Source organism: Diceros bicornis, chromosome 1, assembly GCF_020826845.1.
Source record: "Diceros bicornis minor isolate mBicDic1 chromosome 1, mDicBic1.mat.cur, whole genome shotgun sequence".
NCBI lineage: Eukaryota > Metazoa > Chordata > Mammalia > Perissodactyla > Rhinocerotidae > Diceros > Diceros bicornis.
The window spans coordinates 7527612-7543842 of record NC_080740.1 but is presented as its reverse complement, the minus strand read 5'-3'; the positions used below and the strand labels follow the sequence as shown (position 1 = coordinate 7543842).

The 16231-nt window shown below is 48.0% G+C and overlaps 2 protein-coding genes across 6 annotated transcripts in view; both read left to right on the top strand.

Moving 5' to 3' along the window:
* Positions 1-705: 705 nt before the first annotated feature.
* Positions 706-2115, top strand: LOC131413792 (proline-rich protein HaeIII subfamily 1-like). The gene is made up of 2 exons (XM_058555050.1): positions 706-737; positions 1464-2115. Exons 1-2 carry the CDS (start codon positions 706-708, stop codon positions 2113-2115), a joined length of 684 nt encoding a protein of 227 aa, XP_058411033.1.
* LHFPL2 (LHFPL tetraspan subfamily member 2) overlaps positions 2082-16231 on the top strand; it is a 165404-nt gene continuing 151254 nt past the window's right edge. For all 5 annotated transcript variants that reach the window (XM_058567903.1, XM_058567574.1, XM_058567829.1 and 2 more), the window contains exon 1: positions 2082-2331. The gene's annotated coding sequence lies outside the window, so the exon portion shown is untranslated. The remainder of the gene's footprint in view (positions 2332-16231) is intronic.

Below are 16231 nucleotides of genomic sequence, written 5' to 3'. Positions count from 1 at the left end.
ACACAAATTAACTCATTCGTGATTGATATGTAGGGAAAAGGTATTAGTAAAATGGAGGAGTTGTGTTCGTTCACATGCAATTGTTCCCAGCACCTTAATACTTTGCACCACCGAGTAGCAGCGGCTCACGCAAAGCACAGCAGGAAGCAACTCAGGAGAAGGCACAGCGCTGTGTCCGACGCCGGTTAACTCTAGGTTCTTGCTCTTGGTTTGGTTTGGCCATGAGCTCTAACTTGGAAGGGTTTATTGGGATGAGGGAATTCGCCTCTTATTTGTACACTTTGTGCTTATCTTCTTAACTCAGCAGCCTCAAACAACTCTCCTTACAATCTCTTCATCAGTTACCTCCATCTTTTCATAAAGGTGAAGTCCTCTATATTTACTGTAATACTTATGAGGAACTTAACATGGCTCATAAACTCTGCTAGTATGTTTTGGAGCGGCCGCTGATTCTGTTAGGGCTCTGGTTGCAATGTTGCATAGGTTTTGAGTCGTTTTTCCTAACCCTATTTTCCCCATAAGCCTTGTTATTTCTACTGTGTGATTTCACAAAATGGCAGGAACGCACACATCCTTTTATAGAAGAAATGCTCTACTACAAACTTCATTTTCAGTAAAATGAAAATGGGATTTGGCTGTGGGAGACGATGGAAGAGAGCCTTCCAGCTCTGGCAAGAGCGTCAACAATTCCCACGTAGACGTAGTATGGAACCTAGTGCCAAGGGAAGCACCCACTGGTGAGAGAGTCAGGCTCCCCCCTGGGGAGTGGGCAGGTTTTGAACAGAAGAGTTTTTAAGTAATTCAGAATTTTCTATGGCAAAGAGCCTCTGAGAGCTTCTAGAACAGGAAGTGGCCTGCTGAAGCGGTGTTCTAGAACCATTAACCTGTAGGCGTGGGCAGATGGATACCAGTGCAAAGAGAGCCAGAGCAGGGAACCGCGGAGGAGGCCACCGAAGCCATGAAGTTGGGCACAGCGAGAACCAGAAAGGTGGCAGTGGGCTTGGAAAGGAGAGGGCAACTGGAAAGATCTTGAAAGTGAAGAATCAATGGGAGCGCCTACTGGCAACGGAGGGGAGAGGCCCCAAATTGACTGCTAGGGTCTGAGGTCAGGCCGCTGGTGGATACAGGTGTCCCAGACAAGAGGCTAAGAAGTTGCGGACAGGAGCAAGTTTGACAAGAAAAAAAGACAAGAAGGGTTGGCTTGGCTACGTGCCATGTGCCAACATTTAGATCACAAGGAATATTGTCACCTTAATTCGTGGCAATTTAACTGTGTTAAATGAGTTAGTGAGTCCCCTCTCCGGACAAGGTTGCCTTTTTAGACTGTCGCCTAAAGCGCCTTCGCAATTCATCCCGAAACCGTATGTCGAGTGCAGGGGAGGATGTTTCAGGAACCCAAGCAATCTATTTACGAATATTCTTTGTGACTGTCGCACTGAGTTTCCTCAGCTGGAGACCCACAGGGCAGGTAAACGTGTGCCGGGGCCTCCTCTCCGGGAGAGGAAGGCGAGGATAGGGGTCCCGGGACTCCAGCCTGCCCTGCCCCTCTGGATTCCCGGGACCACCGGGCGGACGTTCTTCCCGCTCGGGCCCGGCCTGGGGAACCGCTCCGGGCGCTCCGGGGCCGGTTCTCCGCCCGAGAGGCCGGGCCTCTCACCCCGACTCCGACTTCGCCGCTCCCCGCCTCCCCGGCCGGCCGTGCGCGCTCCCGGCGCCGCGGAGACAACCGTTCCGGAGGCTCCCGCGCGGCCCGGGGACCCTCGCAGGACCCGGGAGGCGCCGCCGCCGCCGCCGCCGCGGGGCGGGCGCAGTGACCGGCTCCCAGGCCCCGGGCCTCCGCCCCTCCTCCCGGGGATCCCCTGTCGCCAACACCCGCCCGGGCTCCGCAGGACCCTCCCCTCGGAGGCCGGGCCTCGTCCGCCCGCCGCCCCCGCCCCGCCCCGCGCTCTGCGCCGGGGGACCCCGGGCCCGACCCCTCCCCCTGGACGCCCGCCCCAGCGGGACGGAGGCGGGATGGTGACTGGGCAGCGGCGCGAGGCCGGGTCGCGGGCAGGCAGGCGCGGCGGCCGCCCTCCTTCTCCGCCCCCGCCCCGCTGCCCCCTCCCGGCGTGCTAGCCCCGGAGGCCGAGTCCGCGCTCCCGCCTCCTCCCCCACCGGGACCCTCTCCCCTCCCCGCCCTCGCCCCCTCCCCTCGCCGCCGCCTCCCTCTCGCGCCTCCTCCCTCCCCGGCGGCCGGCGGGCCAGAGACAGAGGTGCTGCGAGGAGGCGTCGCGGGAAGCCCCGGCTTGGGGAGGCTGCGGGCGCGCGGTCGGGGCCGCCGCGCCGGGGCCGGTGAGTTGGGGTCGCGGAGCCCCGCGCGCGCTGAGGGGTGGGGGCGCCCGCCGCCCGGGCCAGGTGGGGGGCAGCCGCGCGGCGGGGGGCACTCGGCGCGGGCGCCCGCGGAGCCGTCCCGGCCGGCGGAGCCCGGGCTGCGTGCGCGGGAACCTCGCTCCGGCGCCCCCGGAGCCCGCCGGGAGGGCAGGGCAGCGTCCGCGGGACGGGTGTTGGAGGCTGGGAGTGGAAGGAACGGCCGCCGGCAGCAGAAGTGGAAAAAGTGGTGCCCGAACGGCGATCTGCCGGGAAGCCGGCGCGAGCCCAGCCCTCCCGCCGCCGCGGGCGGGCTCCGGCCGCGGGCACCGCACAGCGGGCGGCGCGGTCCGGGGCGCAGCTCGGCGCCGGGCTTGGCGCGCCTGGTGCCGCCCGGGGTCGCTCCCGCGGGGCCTGGTCTGCGGCGCGCGGGTCACGCCGGCCACAGACGTCAGCCGCTCCGCAGATCTGGGCTGCATTTTTGTGGGCAGCGCAGTGATTTGGGGTGCGGGCTGGAGGGGGTGGGCGCGGAGTGGGGAAGACCACATCTGGGATGGGTGAGGTGAAGGACCGGGGGAGACTGTGTATGTGTTTCTGGCTGTTTTTAGGCACAAAGTTTTGGGGTTTTTTTCCTCCCCTCTTTTCCTTCCCATTCAGCGGCCCAGTGCTTTCTGAACTCAGAAAAGCAAAAAGATTTTCTTCAATCCCATTCAGCTTCTCTTATTTCAGGAGGGTCAGGACTTTTATGAGCGTCCGTGGGCTGTTTCAATGGGAGTTGAGAGAGTCTCCTCCCCGCGCCGGGCCGTGTCCTGGATCCCCGTCTTCTCTGCGGGGAGCGTGAGCGTGCGTGGAGGTGGCCGTCAGGAACCCGCAGGAAAAAGTAGAACTTGCATTTGAAATCGCAAAGCGGCCCCTATAGACAAGTGTGTGTTGGAGCCAGAGGGAGGAGAGGTGTGGGCAGCGGAGCGGTTAGAGCCTCGTCCCGGAGTGAAACCCGAGTAACCGAGTTTGAAGGGACGGGCATCGTCTCCACGTTGCCTTTGCTTCACCCACGCGGCTGAGAGCGCCACCTCCGCCAGGTGTAAGCAGGATCGAGGCCAGTTTCTTTGGTATTGCCTTTTCCTGGGTATCCCTGATTTTTCCCTACTGGTCCTCTTTAAAAACTTCTCCTTTTCAAATTTAAGGGGGACACATGCTGGTGAGGATTAACTTTTAAAGATAGGGAAAAGAAATAAAATCAAGGTTCTCATTTCTTTTTGCTGTCATACTGTGATCGGCTTGTTATTAATCTATGTCAGAAATCCGATTCTTCAATGACATAATATTTGAGAGGTTTGAAGTAATACCAGATAAAACGCTATGTTTTAATATTTTTCCTAAGTGGTCACACGGATCGTGTGGCTTGTGCTTCGCAAAGCGTGCAGGAATCATTTTATGCCAGGAAAGAAGACTGTGTGTGTTCTGGGAGATGATGGGGAGGGGGAATCATTTGTCTTCAGAACAGTACAATTAGGAAGAATAATTACACTACAAATGAACATTTTTGAATATAATTTGAGTCATGATACATGAGCCAGTAAGTTGTTTATAGGAAAGAAAAAGAATCTTTGTGGATGAGAGCAGAGGGATGCCTTCTGGAAAAAGTAATGTGTGCTGTTCACCCATGTGGATGGGCTCAGAATTGATGGCACCTGCCTACAGAGATGTATGGCCTGATGAATTAAAGAGATTTTACTGTATATAGTGTTTGGGCAGGGCAGGAAGGGAAAGTCCATAGTAGAAGATAGAAAAACAGTATATAGAAAAGTACATATTTCGTTTTTTAATGAACATTGTATACAGCTTCTCAACTTCTTTATTGCAAAGAATTGACAAAGCGGGAGACCAAAATATAGGAGACAAATTGGAGCTGTTGAGTTCCCAGAGGTGCCACTTACTGCCTGGACCTTGGACAAGTTATTTAATTTCTCTCAGCCTTGGTTTTTGTGTCTATAAAATGGTGGTAATAAGGGTTCATCACCTTGAAGATTAGCTGTGACTACTTTTGTGTAGGACTTAGGGTGGTGCCTGGCGCTGAGTAAGTGATGGTTGTCAAGTATTTCAAATGCTCAGGAAAAAGCGGCACCATTCAAAGAGCTGGATGCAAGGATAGCTGATTTTAGAGTGAGCAACTGCTGCTTAAGGCAGACTGTGTGTTGAGGCTGTACCATGCCCTTGGCAGCCCACACTCACAAACACTTGATCTTTCTAGAACTTGCAGGTTGCATCCTTTTGGCCCATTCTGGTCAGCCTTTTCTGGGACTCCAGTTCCAGGCAATGTGCAGTGCAGGCTCTGTGTGGATCTGAGGTCTGGAGCACAGGTGGGGCTCGCAATTCCGTGCCTCACTGTCCCCTTGTAATGGAGGTTCTCAGCTGTCTGGTCCCACGCAAGTTAACATCCAAATTTTATTTGAGAAAAAAAGAAAACTTTAGTGATGGACATGGTGAGTCCATGGGAATCCTAAAAGCAACATTATGCTTACTGCTCTTAGAAAGATACAAACAGTAAGTAAATATGTATCTAATCTCTAGAATTTGTTCCAGAAAGCAATTTGAAGTATGTCTTGAGGTTAATGATACATTGCCCAATTTTTGCTAAAGTTGTACCTTAGAGCAACATGAACAAAAGGCATTCTTAGCAAAACACTATTTTTTGAGCTGGGAACAATGCTGTATGTTGCTCTTCTAATTGAGAAGGAATGCCTATTTGTTTGCTCATTCATCCATTCTTTTATCCTGTCGTTCAGCAAATACCTGTGGAGCCACTCCCATGGGCCAGGCTCTGTGCTGGCCTCTGGTAACACAGTCAGGACCAAGAGCCGGCCTCTCCCCTCACAGAGCGCACCTTCTACTTGGAGAAGCAAGCTCTGTGTGAAGGACCTCCCTAAACCTGGAAGCTCCCTTTTTGATTTGGAAGAGCCTGTGCTGGGAAAGCAGTGCTGGGTGCGCTTCCCTTCCAGAAGCCAGCCTGATGGGAGGGAGGTGGTCTGGCTAGGGGTGGTGGCGGGGCAGCCGGTCCTGCGGGTCCTCCATAGGGAAGAGGAAGAGGGGGGCCGGCCTCTTTCTGTGCTTTGTAAAATTATGTGCCCAATTTGAGTAGTAGCTGAGTAGAAACAGCAGCCAATGTGCCATGAAAACCAACAGCAGGTTTTCTCAGAGAGGGGACTTCTCAGGCTTAGAAAGGCAAAGAAGGAATCAAAGGTCGGAGCTGATCATGAGCTTGTAAAGCCCAGATTGTGTCCAGGGAAGAGTCTGGTCTGGCACTTGAAATACTTGACTCTGTTGCTGCAGAAGGTGTGATTGAAAGAGTAAAGGACGGAGTGAATACTTGGTTCCTCATGCACCTTCAAGGTTTTGTGTTTCTTTTTCACTACTTTTAAAATTGCAGTAATAGTAATAATACATATGTTTGGAGTCTGGAAGGTTTGCAAAGGTGTATTCGGGGCACTGACAGTAGCTGCTTGGACTGGAGGCAAGGTTGTGCGGGGAAGCTCCTGAGAGTGTAGGGTCTTGGGTGCTGAGCTGAGGAGTCTGAACTTCATCTAGAAAGCTGTGTGGAAGATGGAGAATTTGCAGCAGGTGAATGACATGATCGTATTGTGCTTTAGAAAGAACTCGGTGGCCACGAGGTGGGCTAGGTGACGGGGAGGCCGGGGCGGGGCTCAGGAGGTGAGCTGGGAGGTTAGTGCAGGAATCCTGATGGGACTTGGTGAGGGAGAGAGGGAGAGGCCTGGAGAGGCTGACAACACTTCTTTGGTCATCTTCCTGGGGTGGGCACTCAGCGAGAGGGAGTCCAGGGTGACTGCTGTGGTCATGGCGCCCTTCACTGAGGTAACAAGTGTGGGGAACCTCACTTTGGGGAGATGGCAAGGAGTAATGAGGTCACTAGATTCCAAAACTGAACTGTGAGCCCTCCAGGAGAGCTGCCCAGCAGAGAGTTGGATACACAGGCAGAAAAGAGAGGTCTGGAGCTGGAGATGGAAGAGGGAGCTATTGTTATAGTAGTGGCAAGTGGTTGCCTGGTCTGTCGAGGTTTATTAGTGCTGAGGGTGAGGCTAATCTGTGTCCTTGTGACTGCATTTTTCTCTTTCATCCTTTGAACAGGCCTAACTGGGGATAATCAAGGCCTTGGCCTTGAATGACCAGACTGTTACTGGTGTTATTTTGCAGACTTGGTGAGATCTGTTTGTGTTATTTTTGAACTGAGATAGTTAAAGAGGAATATACACAGACTGGTTCTAAATATATTTAATAGCTAGGATATATGACTGATAAAATTGATATCCCACCCCGCAACACACACACAGATGTTACGGACTGAATGTGTCCTCCCCAAAATTCATGTGTTGAAGCCTCAATCCCTAATGTGATGGTGTTTGGAGGTGGGGCCTTTGGGAGGTGGTTAGGTTTAGGTGAGGTCATGAGACTGGAGCCCCAATGGTGGGATTAGTGTCCTTATACGAAGAGGAAGAGAGGCCAGAGCTCGCTCGCTCTCTGCCACAGCAGGAAGGTGGCCATCTACAAGCCAGGAAGAGGGTCCTCACCGAGAACCGAATCTGACAACACCTTGATCTTGGACTGCCAGCCTCCAGAACAGTGAGAAATAAATGTCTGTTGTTTAAGTCACCCAGTCTATGGTATTATACAGGTATATATTGTATTTAAGAAAATGCAAGATGACCTTCATTTGCTGAGAATGTAAACTAGTTTTGTGTGCATCCACAAAATACTGACCATAGTTAAAGAGATATGTTATCTGCATGTTTTCTTAGTTTAACCGTAACACGTAACACCGTCAGCTAGGTCAAGAGAAACACCTGACTTTGACTTTGAGACTTAGCAGATAAGAAAGGAGAACCTCAGTGTATTTACTGCCACATTTATTGATTAAGTGGTGCTCCAGACACTATTTTAAAAAATATTTCAGTCCTGATTAAGACTTCTGAGGTGTTTAATTGGGGTGAACTTTCATTTAGGACGGTACAACCAAACTAACTTTTGAAACTCTTCACGTGGTTTCTAAGATAATAGGTACTGAACTCTGTACCCAGTTATGGTATTTGAATGAAGACTATTGAGGGTTTCAGCAGGTTCATGACAATGGTTAACACTTGCTGAGGGGACATTAGCAGTAAAGGCAGTTCTTTCCTGTGCCTTTTCCATGTACAGAGAGTAGTTCAACAAGGTGTAACCAGGTTGTCTGGCTTTTGGCCGCACAAGGGTAATGTGTTGAGGATTTGCAGCGTGGGCTGATGTATGAAGCTGGGGTGTTATAACAGTAAGTGTGTGGCCTTTAAATCACTCCCTGTTTGTGGAACTAAGAACATTCTGTGGTGGGCTGAATCTCTCTGATCCTAAAAGTACGCCGACTTGCAGGGACCCCTGCTTTGCTGATAGGCAGCTGCACACATGTTTGTGGTTCCCAGGTCTTTATCTCCAACTTCTCCACACCCCTTTTCTCCCCAGCGTTAATGTTCCCACCGTAGAGAGGGTGGTCGGGCTCCTGGTCTCTATGTGAGGACAGGGTGAGAAGGCAGCTGTCTGGAGCCGGGAAGAGGGCTCTCACCTGGAACCGAATCTGTAGGTACCTTGAGAATTGTTCTAGAACTAACTTTTGTTTTCATGTCCATGAGAGACAGTCTTATCTGCCTTTTTTTTTCTGAAATTACCATATGGCCCTCAAGGGCTATTGCTGTGGATTTGAATTTCATTCATTTGTGGAGTAAAGAAAAGTGTGCACAGTAGACCCCAATGAATGCTTGTTGAGTTACAGGCGTGCCATCTGATTTGTGCACAACCATTACTCCTCTTACTGCTGTGGATTTAGTGTAAGGCCAATGGGGATTATTAATCGTTGTCGGTCTGTGTAATGCCTCACCTACCCACGGCTGCTTCCCGGGGGTGCCATTGCAAGGAAAACTGGTGGCCACAGACAGACTACAAGGATGTAGACTAAAATTTTAACTGGTTATCTTGGACTAGTAGGGTTACAGGTGACTATTTTCTTTACTTTTCGATTTTTCAGATTTTCTGTAAGTAGCATGTTACTTTTAAATCAGCACAAAACAGTTGTCGGTGGGTTTTTATTGTACAAAACCATATCAGCAGTTTTGGCCACAACACAGTCTATCTCCTTACATCTGTGATACATCCATTATAAAGCAGATCTCTGGCTTTAAAAGGAATTGACATTCCTATTCCTTGTCAATGTAGTTACTGGAAGGAGGAGAAATGCAGCTAGGACTGGGTGCTGTGTGACCCAAAGCCAGAGAGGGGCAGCTGCCCCTGAATGACAGGGAAGAACTCACTCCTTACCATGGGTCTGCTTTGTGTGTTTCTGTAGACATTGTAAGTGTGATCTGAGAAGTGTTTTACTTTTGTATCTAAATGTGTAAACAGCTGTCTGATTGACACGTACTGAATTAAATCTGATTGATAAGAAGTACTGAATTAAAATGTACTATCCTGACGTGTTAGATTTTTTTCTTTTTTAAGATTGTTTCAGTGTTCAGTAGAACCCAGACCAGCAGTGAGATCTTAAATCTCCCTTTAGCAGCAACCTCCCCACATGCCCGGAAAATCAGAGGGGCTCTTTTTCCTCTACTGATTCTATTGTTCAGCATTTTCTTTCTTTCCACACTGAGCTGTGTTGTCAAGGGCGCCTGGAGTTCAAGCTTCCTCTCTCCTGGGGCAGGCTGCAGTGGGGCTGAATTTCACATTGTTTTCCAGTTTGGGGAAGTTGGCCAGTTGTTTAAGGAAGGCCATAACTGTGTAGACAGGACCCTCGTTTAATCCGCAAGCAAGTGGTGCATGGCACACGTTTATTCAGGATAGATTAACCTCTTAAAAGTTTTTAACTTTTTTCTCTTGCCCATAGAGACCAAATTTTCTGAAATTAAAAATAATAGACTGGATAGTCTGGGAACTACAGACTTACTGGTAAGCAGTCTTTTTGTGTTTACAAATGACTACCATTTGTATATTAAATATACACTGAAGAAAAACATGGCTTACAACTTTAAAAAAATCTAAAAGCACATCCATTTTTTTTCCAATGGCTAACTGTCTGTTCTGAAGATGATTCTACATAGAGAAGTATGTCTGAGCAGATACGTACTCTGTCATTTGCTCCTTATAGTAGTCCTCTTGGGGTTCTTCTGTAGTGGAAGCTTGTAATTTACCAACCTAATTACTGATTCTGCATGGACTCATGCTGTACTGTGTCGCAGAGTGTGCCGGCTTAAACAGGTGACTCTACGTCGTTTTTGATCCGAATGCTTTTGGTAAATGGGTGTGCTTAGGTTGTCTTGTCTGTTAACATGTTTTTTCCAGTTCGTGCTTAGGTCTGTAGTTCTTTTCTCAATTAGGAAAGAAAGGACAGCATCAAAAGGAGCTAGGCGGACATGTGGAATGTTTAAAACTTAGCCAGGTAAAGAAGCCACAGTGAATAATAAGAACCCAAGTGGTGGTGGTGATGGAGAGGTGTGACAGGTGGCTGGGGGACTGCGTAGGGTAGTCTGATCAGCTATGCCACAGAGGGACCACTGCTCCCCTTGGTCTGGAAACTAGACTCATGAGGATGTTAGCTTTCTTAACAACTACATTTGTCAACAAAACTTGCATTTTTTTTTTTGTGAGGTGGACCAGCCCTGAGCTAACATCCAATGCCAATCCTCCTCTTTTTTTTTTTGCTGAGGAAGACTGGCCCTGGGCTAACATCCATGCCCATCTTCCTCTACTTTATATGGGACGCCGCCACAGCATGGCTTAACAAGCGGTGCGTCAGTGCGCACCCGGGATCCGAACCAGCGAACCCCGGGCCGCCGCAGCGGAACGTGCGCACCTAACCACTTGCGCCACCGGGCTGGCCCAAAACTTGCATGTTTTTAAAAAAATTTAAACATTTTAAAACAAGAACTACTTGCTTGTACGTGTGTATTTGATTTTTAAAATCTTGGCCATGGGACTGCCCATTTCTTCTTGTCAAATTTCAGCTTTCCCATTCTGGTGTGTTCAGCCTGTGCAGATAAGTTTGCATTCTGACCCAGTCATCTGTCCTGTCCGCCATCCCCCTGGGCTGCGTGCTGTCTCTCCATACGTTCTGCTCTTCAGTCTTTCAAGTTCTTTGAGTCGTTCGCTCCATCCAGCCTCCGCTTCTCATTCTCCTGAGTCCTCTTAGTAACCCAGGGTGCGTCAGCCTTTGTAGGCGGCCAGAGGGCAGAGGTTTGGAGTCTGTGCCAAGATTCAGAGGAAGCTAATCATACCCGTGACCTCGACCTCATTAACATTGTGCTGGAACCAAAAGAGCCGGCGTTCTGTGGTATTGTTTGACTTTGGATTGTCCCTACTGATTTATGGTCACAGGGTCCATGTTCCCGCCTTCTAAAGGAGGCCGATAGAAGAACCAGATGAGGACGTAAGAGACGAGCAGTACTTGCTCCCTAACTCCCTAAAAGCTGGGCTTTGGATTATCAGCTAGTCGTGGGGCCCTGCTGATGGTGATTTGGCCCCAAGACAAACTAAGACTAAGACTTGAGTCAAGTATGTGAGGGAAGAAGGTCTCTGAGAGTTAGAGCGAAAGTGGGTGGGCTGATGACCTGGGTGTTCCACTGGGGGATATGGTGGGGGGTGTGGTGGGAGCATGGCACTCTCCATGCTGTAAAGCAGAGCTTCTCAAACTGGAATGTGCGCAAGAGTTACCCAGAATCTTGTTAAAATACGGATTCTGATTCAGCAGGCCTGGGTGGGGCCTGGGATTCTGCGTGTCTGACAAGCTCCCGTGATGTTGATGCTGCTGGTTCTGTGGACCACACTTTGAGTAGCAAGGCCTCACGTAGAGCTGGGACGTGAATGCACTATAGGACAGTCAGCTGGAGGCTGAAACCTGCAAAGGCTGGTACCAGGCGGGCACCTGTGGGGTCTGACTTAGAATGGGTTACCTGCCACTTAGGGCTGGCCTCTGTTGGGATGAGACCGAGGGCCCTCAGCCCTGTCACTTCCATTCGGGCCTGTGATAGCCGTCAGGAGCAGTGGGGCAGGGACTCCCTTTAGTCCTTGGGGGCGGGAGGTTTCGGAGGGTCTTCCAGGTGAGATGTGGTTAAGCTAAGAGGGGAGGTTTTGTTTCTGCCAAGTTTTAGTTAAATTGATTTCCTCGTAACATGTTGATTATATTCCGTAATTTTAACTAGAGGAAGGCTCTAACTTCCTCCAATTAAATGCATTTTCTCACATATCCTATAACTTTAAGTAACGTGATTACAAAGTTTTAAAAATTTACCTTTTGTTTCATTTGGAGCATTATTTCTGAAACTTACCTGACCCTCTGCTGGGTGCTGGCTACACATATACATTCTCAGACCCCTTCCCTGGGGTTTTGACTTTATAGATCTGGAGTGGGTCCTAGGAATCTGTATTTCTTAAAGTTTCCAGGTGGTCCTTATGATCAGGTAGGTTCTAGAAACACCACTTTAGAGAAACGTCGATTTAGAAACCCATCTCTCTGAGCTGTGGTCTTGGCCGTGGCTGAGCCGCACCCTCATCTGTTCTTCCCTTGACCTTTGGATACTTGGTTGTGAAGGCCTGGCTTCTGTGCCGTTGGGTCCGCTGCAGTTTTTATCTCGACACGGGCTTTCCTTCTTACAGAGAGGCCCTTATCGTGGATGGGACCACGTCAGAGTCCTGTGTCAACAGTGTAAGAAGTCGTTCTGAAGCCGTTATTTTTAGGAGGGTTTTATAGATACGGATGGATTATTACGTGCTTGGGGGCTTTCTTGGAGGTCCTGGGCTATAAGTTCTGGGCCTCTGCAGAGAAGTCTTAGGGATGTCCTGAAGCCAACTGTTCCCACTCCCTCCCCTACTTTGGTTCAGACACTGGGGATAACACGTGTCCCCTTCCTAAGTAAATGCTGACGAGAAGTGGATGGAGAAGGGCCTCTCATCCTTTGCAGACAATTTGGTTGTGATCCAGATGAGTTGATAGAGTGAGGAGTCGGACTTTCCACATCATTGTATCGACATCAACCTCCATTTTCACAAATACAGCCTCCGTCTCAGCCCAGCCCTAGGGGCAAAGTCAGCTTGTGAAACAGATGAAGTGGGAAATGGGCAGTGTGATGGGGTCGGAGGGGTATAGAAAGGGCTCCTTACCCAGAAGGTGGAATTCACTTACTGTTGTGCCTAAGATTTTACTATTAGAGGAATTTGGGTGGAAAGTTTCTCTTTAAACATCTTACTGAATATGTAAGCATCCATAGAACAGGTAATACATTAGTTATTTATACAGGAATAATTTCGAAAAATGCTTCTCAAGATCAGCTAGCTAAGATCAGGGTATGAAGAGAGTGGGCTTTGATGGAACAAAGTGTGGGCACTTGTGCACAGAGGGCAGAGCTGGGTGCAGGGCCACAGAGGGCGACCGGAGGCACCAGGTACGTAGAGCAGCTCACAGGAGCCAAGGACACCTGGGAGAGCACTAGGCAGAACTGATTCTTGTCCACTTAATTTGTGTGTGTGTGTGTGTGTGGTATGTGGTATGTTATAGGAACTTGAATATCATTGATGATGCATCTGGCATACTTCTTCCTAATGTAGCCGTTTCACATGTACTTGACCAGTTGTAGTGACAAGCCAGGTCATCTATATATGAAAATTAAAATTAAACACCATAACTGTACTTGGGATTATTTTGTTCTTTTTTAGTCTATTTAATTTTGAGACAGAAGCTAAACCCAAGGCTGAGGAAATGGTCCAGTTTCTGTCCTTGCTTAACAGGCGAACTTGGCCAGGAGCAGAAACCTTCCCTCCTCCACCGAGGCTTTTGCCAGTCAGTTTTGAGGAGAAGGGCTTGACTCTTCTGAGACCCCATACCACCTGGAAAGTGTGCTTTAGTGCCTGCTTTCTCGCTCACATCTGCAAAGACGAACTACATTTTCCAGGAGTTCTCAGCTCCTGGCTGGCAAAAAGAAACTCTCAACGGGGATATCATACTGCCAGAGCCAAAGCTGGTCCAAGTGATCCAGGGTGCTCTCAGGACAGTGGGGACGTGGGCAGGGAGATTCTCTTCACCTCTGCTGCCTGAGTAAGCCCCAAGTGATACAGAAATACATCCCGGAGACCATAACTCTGGGAACTTTTATGAAGACTGACCCAGTCCCTAGCCCACAGCCATTTACTGCCCCTTCTCCCCCAGAGTCCCTGCTCTGTCTTTAGATTGGGCTTAGCGCCCCAAATTCTAAGATTCACAAGATGTTCCTCCATGCTCTTAGATAGGGTCTTGAAATAAAATGCACAAAAATGAACCCATTTTTTGCACAAGTAAAATACCTTATCTTCCAGGAGTAATGGTTTACAGGTACCCAGGAAGGGTGGGAACACAGCCTGTGAATGTCAGAAAGCATTGAGAGCCATCTACCCAGCCTCCCTTAGTGTGACCATTAGCTGGCTCTGTGGCCCTGGGCAAGTTGTTTCACCTGTTTGGGCTAGAGAAGGTGAGGGGATGGAATCCAGGCCTGGAATTTTTATTCTAGGTGAGTCTGTGTGTTCAGTCATTGACTCAACACACGCTTATTAAGCCCCTTGGGAGCTCACAGTCTGGTGGGCGAGATGACAGAGCAGCCAGTATCTTCAGTGTGGTTAGCAAGGTGTGGGGTGTGGGATGAACAGGCACATGGGACGTGTAAAAGGCTTTTAGAGGTGTGGGCGCCACACGCACAGGGCAGGTGAGGAGGCGGGAGAGCTGAGGTGCGCAGACGTGGGGCACAGTGCAGGGAAGGCAGCAGGGATTTCTGCAGCATTCTTGTCCCTGGTCCACACACGGTTCCTTGACCTGTAACAAGGCTCAGCCACTCCCTCTGTGGCCTTGGCAGGGAGCTGGTCACACCCTGGGAGCTGAGCTTGGTTGGGACTTGCAGTCACCATGATCTGCTTTGATCTGAATACCGTATTTATGTTTCGGACCCCATTTTTCCCCTTTTGTAAAGAAAAGCAAAAGCTATAGAAATATAGGCAAGGATTGTGAAAATTTGCCTGCTCTTTATAGAAATATGCTTTTTTGGGGGTAGGGGGTAATTTTTTCTTTCAGAGAGAAGATAGATATTTAAAGAGAGGGGCAGCTGATCTGAACTCTGCTCAAGGCTGAATTACTTTATGGCTCCTTGGTATCTCTGTAACCACAGAGTTTTTTCCACACTCCAGAAAGAAACTTGACCTCCCAATAAAACCACGTGGAGCGTTCCAGATGGCCTCACTGTTTCTTTCCTTTTTTTTTTTTAATTCAAGTATAATTGACATACAATATCATGTTAGTTTTAGGTGTACATCATAATGATTTGATATTTATATGCATTATGAAATGATCACCATGATAAGTCTAGTTACCATCTGTCACCATACAAAGTTGTTAGAATATTATTGACTATATTCCCTATTCTGTACGTTACATCCCCATGACTTATTTATTTTATAACTGAAAGTTTGTACTTCTTAATCCCTTTCACCTATTTTGCCTACTCCCTAACGCCCCTCCCATCTGGCACCCACCAGTTTGTTCTTTGTATCTATGAGTCTGTTTCTGTTTTGTTTTGTGTGTTTGTTTGTTTTGTTTTTTAGATTCCACAAATAAGTGAAGTCATACGGTAATTGTCCTTTTCTGTCTGACTTATTTCACTTAGCATAATACCTTCTGGGTCCATCCATGTTGCCACAGATGGCCAAGATTTCATTCTTATTTATGGCTGAGTAATATTCCATTATATAAATATACCACATCTTCTTTATCCATTCATCTATCAATGAACACTTAGGTTGCTTCCATATCTTGGCTATTGTAAATAATGCTGCAGTAAACATAGGGGTGCATATATCTTTTTGAATTAGTGTTTTTATTTCCTTTGGGTAAATACCCAAAAGTGGAATTGCTGGATCATATGTTAGTTCTAATTTTAATTTTTTGAGGAACTTCCATACTGTTTTCCATAGCGGCTGCGCCAGTTTACATTCCTACCAACAGTATATGAGGGTTCCCTTTTCTCCTCAGCCTTGCTGATGCTTGTAATTTTTTGTCTTTTTGATAATAGCCCTTCTTACCGGTGTGAGGCGATATCTCATTGTGGTTTTCATTTGCATTTCCCTGATGATTAGTGATGTTGAGCATCTTTTCCTGTGCCTGTTGGCCGTCTGTATGTCTTCTTTGGAAAAAAGTCTATTCAGGTCCTCTGCCCAGTTTTTAATAGGGTTGTTTGTTTTTTTGCTATTAAATTGCATAAGTTCTTTATATTAATCCCTTATCAGATTCATGATTTGCATATATCTTCTCAACATGATATACCACATTAACAAAACAAAGGATAAAAATCATATGATCATCTCAATAGATGCATAAGAAGCATTTGGCAAAATTCAACATCCATTTATTATAAAAACTCTCAACAAAGTGGGTGTAGAGGTAACATACCTCAAAATAATAAAGATCATATATGACAAGCCAACAGCTAACATCGTACTCAATGGTGAAAAGCTGAAAGCTCTTCCTCTAAGATCAGGAACAAGACAAGGATGTTTGCTCTCATCACTGTTATTCAACATGGTATTGGAAGTCCTAGCCAGAGCAGTTAGGTAAGAAAAAGAAATAAAAGGTGTCCAAATTGGAAAGGAAGGAGTAAAATTGTCACTATTTGCAGATGACATGATATTATATATAGAAAACCCTAAAGACTCCACCAAAAAACTGTTGAACTAATAAATAAATTCAGTAAAGTTATAAGATACAAAATGAATATACAAAATCTGTTGCATTTCTATACACTAAAAATGAACTATTAAAAAGAGAAATTAAGAAAATCCCATTTAC